The sequence below is a fragment of the Petromyzon marinus genome, chromosome 20, assembly GCF_048934315.1.
Source record: "Petromyzon marinus isolate PM22_M1 ecotype Great Lakes invasive population chromosome 20, UKy_Petmar_22M1.pri1.0, whole genome shotgun sequence".
Taxonomy (NCBI): Eukaryota; Metazoa; Chordata; class Hyperoartia; order Petromyzontiformes; family Petromyzontidae; genus Petromyzon; species Petromyzon marinus.
The window spans coordinates 13453016-13460323 of record NC_133686.1 but is presented as its reverse complement, the minus strand read 5'-3'; the positions used below and the strand labels follow the sequence as shown (position 1 = coordinate 13460323).

General features: G+C 43.8%; 1 protein-coding gene across 2 annotated transcripts; it reads left to right on the top strand.

The window, feature by feature from the left end:
• Positions 1–323: 323 nt before the first annotated feature.
• Positions 324–6107, top strand: LOC116944035 (chymotrypsin B-like). 2 transcript variants are annotated; one of them, XM_076068329.1, is made up of 8 exons: positions 324–431; positions 1690–1793; positions 1966–2045; positions 2164–2245; positions 2412–2592; positions 2779–2918; positions 5370–5412; positions 5824–6107. In XM_076068329.1, the coding sequence occupies exons 1-8, from the start codon at positions 380–382 to the stop codon at positions 6087–6089; spliced, it is 948 nt and encodes a 315-aa protein (XP_075924444.1). In that variant the 5' UTR covers positions 324–379; the 3' UTR covers positions 6090–6107. The 2 variants fall into 2 exon arrangements, with proteins under 2 accessions (XP_075924444.1, XP_032813319.1); XM_032957428.2 differs by lacking the exon at positions 5370–5412.
• Positions 6108–7308: the final 1201 nt, after the last annotated feature.

The following is a 7308-nucleotide window of genomic DNA, read 5'->3' as shown; positions in this document are numbered from 1 at the left end:
TAATGAAGTTTGGAAAATCCCTCTTTACCTGTTCTTATTCATTTAAACGCTGGTCTTTACAAAACAACTGTCTTTAACTTCAACAGAATTTGATCTTGGTTGAACAACCATTTCCAAAATCGCATGTTTAAACCAAATGGTGTGAAATAAATTTGTTGCTCCATATCGCTGTGTTTTTCAGCCGATCTTCACAATATTGGTTGTTCATGGGAAGATATAGATTAGTGGCATGTGACACTAGTACTCCAATGCTTATCCAAGGGCAAGGCCAACCGGTAGTATTCTAAATAAAGGTTTAAACTCGCTGCCACGCGGCAGATTTTCTGTATAAAAGGGGCTGCCCAACAGCAGGGGGCCAGCACCGTCTACCACAGTAGCAATGTCTCTCTTCTGGCTCGTCTCCTGCTTCGCCTTCATCGGCGCCGCCTTCGGTAAGGACTCTACTGCCATTGCACACCTCTTGAACTCAAACACTCACAATGTAAAATGGGAGTCGCACACAGCGTGGTAAGAAAGGAAATCTACGCTTTACGACTTACATTGAATTCCTTTATAAGGCCTTTATAAGAAAACAAATTATAGAGGCTCTTAAAGATGCGCCAGCTAATTTTTGATTCATCAATCGTCATGCGAGAGAACCATTTGAACATGTACGCCACAGTGAGGGATTCACTGAACCCTGGGTCATTTTTCGTCGATAAACCAAGACATGGTGTACTCATAATTTGCCACAATACTTTAACGAAATACATTCATAAATCCCCCAATTGACATGACAGCTGGGGAAGATGTACATACATTTTGCATTTGGATGAAACTCAAAAGGGTTAGGTTCCCGAGAAATATCCGTAACCCGAATTTTTTTATGTTGGAAACTAAACAATTTTTCCCCAAATCAACGATAAAACCCCATATCTGGAAAGTTGTGCCTCTGCTACTGTTTTCTATGAATATTGTATCACGCTGTCATCCGTTTTCTATCGCTACCTGTATCGTATCGCTGTACATACGCTCTACACTTCCTGTGATGCTTTCATTTGATCACATATCTACCCTAACACCCATAATTCAACGAATGGAATATATACTGTACTGTGTCTAATTGTTGATGAATACCACGAAGCATAGAAAACAAACAATTACGTAATGCTACAAAAGGAAAAGAGGCGATGTGACGGGTAGTCTACTCAGGGTACCAATGTAACAGCGTAACTCAGATTGCTGTGCTAGACACCACCACCTTGGGGAAGATGCGGGCCCACCTTACCCCTCACTCCTCTGTATTCATCTGCAACCTCACCACGCTGCACCATTTGCGCTTACATAACTAATGCAAACATTTACGCATACAGTATTGAAAACATTTTTACGTGATTTATGGGAGAATTTCCGTAAAGTCGAATTTCCATAAGTCGGTTCTTCCATAACAAGGGGACCGCCTGCACTGTAGTTTTTATACACATAGCTCAAACTGCTGTTTAACTATCATTCTTTCATATTGGATATATGTAATCATGGGCAATGATCTATCCGCTGGTGGATTAATGCCCCACCAAACCGTCGACTTCTCTCATGGTCTAATGATGCAACAATATTTACATAGCTCCACCACACTAGCTTTGTAGGTAAATCATTCAAGGAGCCTCTGTAATGTTCACGATCAATGACCGTTTTCTTTACACATCACAGGGTGCGGTGTCCCGGCCATCAAGCCGGTCATCACCGGCTACTCTCGCATCGTCAACGGCGAGGATGCGGTGTCAGGCTCCTGGCCCTGGCAGGTGTCCCTGCAGGTGAGTGCTTAATGTTAGCATATCATGAGTCCACATTAACACAAACCCTATCGCGGTGTCCACGACACAAGTGAAAGTCGGCCCGTATGAAGTGCTGTTTGGTATGTGAGGTGTGCTTCGCGTGTCCCAGAGTGCGACACAACACCAATTCTGTCGCGTCTTGCCACTACAGGATTCCACCACGTGGCACTATTGCGGTGGCTCCCTCATCGACCCCTCGTGGGTGGTGACCGCTGCCCACTGCGAGTTCAAGTAAGCGCATGCAAGAGTCACTGCGCCAGCGTAGCACCGCTCATTGTTAACGATTTAAAATGAGGCAAAAAATATTTCTCAATCAGTAAATGTTGGGTTTTATTAAATGCGTTCGCAGCCCGTCCATTGACCGCGTCGTCCTGGGCGAGCATGACAGGAACTCCAACGCCGAGAACATCCAGTCTCTTGTCGTCTCTAAGGTAAACTTGCGAGCCATGAAGTGACCTCATGAACATTCCCTGCAACTTCCTAGACATTGAAATGGATGAAGTTCAACAGATACCAAGTGTGTTTATCAACTATCTGAATTAAACAAATGTAGTGCGTTTAAGGTATTCTAACATCTCGTTCTGTTTGCACACACAGGCCATCACTCACCAGCAGTGGGACTCCTACAACATCAACAACGACATCATGTTGCTGAAGCTGGCACAGCCCGCTCAGATCGTGGACCGTGTCTCTCCCGTCTGCCTGCCTGCCGCCTCGGATGTCTTTGCTGATAACATGATGTGTGTCACCTCCGGCTGGGGCAAGGTCCGCTCTTCCGGTGAGCATCGATGACCAATAATTAACACAATTCACTTTGTGCAGAGTATTCAGACTCCCTATAGCTAGTAGGCCTATACAACTTTGACAGTAATTCGTGTCAAATAGATATTAAGAAATATTATTAAAGATATGGTCTAACCATTATTCCATGTTATTTGGCATTCTTCTATGTGTGCGTTCACAGCCTTCAACACGCCTCCCATCCTGCAGCAGACCGCTTTGCCTCTTGTGCCTACTGCCACCTGCCAGCAGAAGTGGGGCACCGTTAACGTCATCACCAGTGTTATGATCTGCGCTGGTGGTGCTGGAGCCAGCTCCTGCATGGTAAACGAAAGTTAACGGCCTTTCATTACGTAGCTAAAGTTGTATCTGAAGTCAGCATTCTAATGCAGGGGTCGGGAACCTATGGCTCGCGAGCCAGATGTGGCTCTTTTGATGATTGCATATGGCTCGCAGATAAAACAAAATATTCTCACTTGTTTTAATCCATCCATCGATTTTTCACTGCGCATGTCCTGTTCAGGGCTGCAGGAGCAATTGTCCATTATTTTAATTGGATGATACTGGCCTACGTTTGCCGTTGCTGGGTAAAACAGGTAAACGCCCCCTTTTGAATCAGTCTGAGACTGCGTCTGCTCGGTCATTAGCTCAAAGCTAACCCTTCGACGAAGAAGATGGCGAAAAGAAAAAAAGACGACGAGTATCGTACATTTCAGGACGAATGGACCGAAGAATTCGCCTTTGTGGAGAGAGCGGGTTCTGCGGTGTGTCTAATTTGCAATGACAAAATTACATCGTTGAAACGGTCGAATGTAAAGCGGCACTTCGGCACGCGCCACGCTACCTTTGCATCAAAATACCCTGCGGGAGACAGCAGAAAGAAAGCGTGCCAAGAGCTTCTGAGCAGGGTGCAAGCTAGCCAGCAGCAACTCCGCGTATGGACCCGGCAAGGTGACTATAATTCGGCTAGCTTTGCTGGTTCTTTAGCAATAGTGAGGAACGGAAAACCATTCACAGATGGCGAGTATGCTAAAACGTTCATGCTGGATGTAGCCAATGAACTTTTTGATGATCTTCCGAACAAAGACAAGATAATCAAACGGATACAAGACATGCCTCTGTCGGCAAGAACTGTTCATGATCGTACCATCGTGATGGCAAACAAAGTGGAGGAAACGCAAGTGAAGGACATAAATGCAGCGCCGTTCTTTTCTCTGGCTTTGGATGAGTCAACAGACGTGAGCCATTTGTCGCAGTTCAGCGTGATTGCAAGATATGCTGTTGGTGACACACTGCGCGAAGAAAGTCTTGCTGTTCTGCCATTAAAAGGGTCCACAAGAGGTGAGGATTTATTCAAGTCTTTCATGGAGTTTGCTCAAGAAAAAAGTCTACCTATGGATAAACTTCTCTCAGTGTGTACTGATGGTGCTCCGTGTATGGTGGGGAAAAACAAAGGATTTGTGGCGCTTCTCCGTGAACATGAAAATAGACCCATCCTAAGTTTCCATTGCATTATACACCAGGAGGCACTTTGTGCTCAGATGTGTGACAGGCAGTTTGGCGAAGTGATGTCGCTGGTCATTCGTGTGATCAACTTTATTGTTGCCCGAGCCTTAAATGATCGCCAGTTTAAAACACTGCTGGATGAAGTTGTAAATAACTATCCTGGTCTGCTTTTGCACAGCAATGTGCGTTGGTTGTCAAGAGGGAAGGTGCTTAGCCGTTTTGCGGCTTGCCTGAACGAAATCCGGACTTTCCTTGAAATGAAAGGCGTCGGGCATCCTGAGCTAGCCGACACCGAGTGGCTCCTCAAGTTTTACTATCTCGTAGATCTGACTGAACATCTGAACCAGCTCAACGTGAAAATGCAAGGCATTGGAAATACAGTGTTATCCCTTCAACAAGCTGTATTTGCTTTTGAAAACAAGCTGGAGCTTTTCATCACGGATCTTGAAACAGGTCGTTTACTACATTTTGAAAAACTGAGCCAATTTAAAGATGCATGCACAGCAAGTGAGCCCATTCAAAACCTTGATCTCCACCAGCTAGCTGGCTGCACATCCAGTCTCCTACAGTCCTTCAAAGTACGCTTTGGAGAATTTCGTGAGCACACTCGTCTTTTTAAGTTCATCACCCATCCAAACGAGTGTTCACTGAACACAGCCGACCTGAATTACATCCCTGGTGTCTCCGTCAGAGATTTTGAAGCAGAAGTGGCTGACCTGAAGGCCTCAGACATGTGGGTGAATAAGTTCAAGTCACTGAATGAAGATTTGGAAAGAATCACACGACAGAAAGCGGAGTTGGCGAGCAAGCACATGTGGACAGAAATGAAAAAACTCCAACCCGAAGACCAGCTGATTCTCAAAACTTGGAACGCACTTCCTGTCACATACCACACACTGCAGCGTGTGAGTATTGCTGTATTGACCATGTTTGGATCTACGTATGCATGTGAGCAGTCATTCTCACATCTTAAAAACATCAAGTCCAACCTACGATCACGTTTAACGGATGAAAGCCTCAACGCTTGCATGAAGCTTAACCTCAGCAAGTACCAACCCGACTACAAAGTACCAACCCGACTACAAAGACATCAGCAAATCCATGCAGCACCAGAAGTCGCATTAATGGTGAGTGTTATAACAACATTATTTAAAAGAATAAATTCAGAGGCTTATTATACTGACATTTAGTTGAATTCACTTTTAAAATATATTATATGGCTCTTACTGAAATAAATTTCGAAATTTTTTGCTTTCATGGCTCTCTTAGGCAAAAAGGTTCCCGACCCCTGTTCTAATGCCTACACCAGAAGGTAGGCGATCATCATTGGAGGAGTGAGGGATTGTGGGGTTTATGGGCCTATCTTGTAAAAATGTAACATGTTTGAAAGTAAACCATTGATGAAAGTAGTTGTCAGTTTAATAGGATTGAACTTTGATATATACCTCAATACAAAATTTTAAGTCGATTTTTTAATTTATTTAATCATAAAATGTAAATTAGTGACAGCTCATTATCACTATACACAATGAACATACAATACTTAAAAAATATATGTATAATGATTGCAAACCTACACCACCATATAAGTGAAGTGTATTTCAACACAACTCAATTGTCATAAAAGATGGGTAGGCCGATTTTATTTTACTTTATTCTGTCTCGATATCGAAGCTCATTCTGATACGCTTGTGGCTATGCACCTTGCATATCTTCTCTACAGGGCGACTCTGGCGGCCCCCTGGTGTGCGAGAAGAACGGCGTGTGGAACCTCGTGGGGATCGTGTCGTGGGGCAGCAGCTCGTGCTCCACCAGCATGCCGGCCGTGTACGCGCGCGTCACCGCCCTGCGCAGCTGGATGGACCAGACCATGGCTGCCAACTAGACACACCGATGGGCAACGATTCAGTAATTGCTTTCAATTGGTCGCATGGGATTCGTGATTGTGGATATTGTACAAATCAATTTGTTGATGACATGTATCATTAATAAAATTGTTGACCAATATTTTTTCTCAAAAAGTTTTTTTTATTTCATCCTTGACTTGGATTGGTTTAACAGGTAGGCTTTCGCAACCAATATCATCCATAATACAGGATTTTTTGGGTTAGATCGCGTAATACAAAAAATACTATTTGGAGGCAGTTTAAGGAATACGAGATTTAAAAATAGGAAATGTAATCGAAACATATAATTTATATATAAAAGGGACATTTTTGAATGTGTGTCTGTTCAAAATGTTTAGCGTACTTCCTGCCATGTGGGTACTTCCAGACTGTACACCATGCAACAATTATAAAAAATAGACTTTTGTATTTCTTTTTTTGGGGGGGGGGGCACGGCAAAATAGCTGTGACGTCACATCTGTCATGTGACCCCTATGCGGAAGCGTAACAGAGTGTGCCTGCTGATGACTGCATAGCGATTCGCGCGCTGCGCTCCGAACCCGGTGACCCGAGTTCGATTCCCGCTCACGCCCACCCCCAGTGACGATTATTTTAACCGGTCCTGGGCCTCCCCTAGGTCGACTCAGCCTCAAACGAGTAACTGGTGTGCGGTGGGAACATCGCCACTGGGGAGACAAAGGCGGCCGGGCGTGGTAAATCCAAGTCCCGGGCGAAGTTGGGTAGTAAAGCTAGAACAATGGTACCCCGGAGATCGAACTTAATTAGTTCCAGAAGGCCATTCGAAAACCGATTTGTTCGAACACCGAATTAATTTTCCCCATAAGAATTAATGTAAATAGCATTAATTGGTTCCAAACACAAGAAATCTCTTATTATAAGGCATTTTTACACGAAGTTTACAGTAATTACATGCATAAAATCATACAAAAAAACAAGAAACACAATAAATAAATGGAATAAATTAATAAATATATGGAATAAATGAAATAAATTAACATTAAACTTCACTTTACCTGTAGTAAAAAGAGTTGATGGCTTGAGTGCAAGGTGGTGAGGATGAGGAGGTGGTAAAACCTTTGTCTGGGCAAGCGTCATGCACGCTGGCCATACGCATCTCAGCCGTACAGGTTCTTTCAAGTCGCGATTGCCCGTTCGACCTCTGAATTTTGTTCGGTTTCCGGGGCAAAATGTTCGGAAATATCGTTCGAATACTGATTTGTTCGAGTTCTGGTGCGTTCGATCTCCGAGCTTCTACTGTACAATATAAACCACATATTTTTACAACAGTAATATAGCTGATG

Coding starts and splice junctions, on each gene's coding strand:
- LOC116944035 (XM_076068329.1), top strand. CDS start 380: ATGTCTCTCTTCTGGCTCGTCTCCTGCTTCGCCTTCATCGGCGCCGCC. Junction 432..1,689: donor CTTCATCGGCGCCGCCTTCG/GTAAGGACTCTA, acceptor TACACATCACAG/GGTGCGGTGTCCCGGCCATC. Junction 2,593..2,778: donor GGGCAAGGTCCGCTCTTCCG/GTGAGCATCGAT, acceptor GTGCGTTCACAG/CCTTCAACACGCCTCCCATC.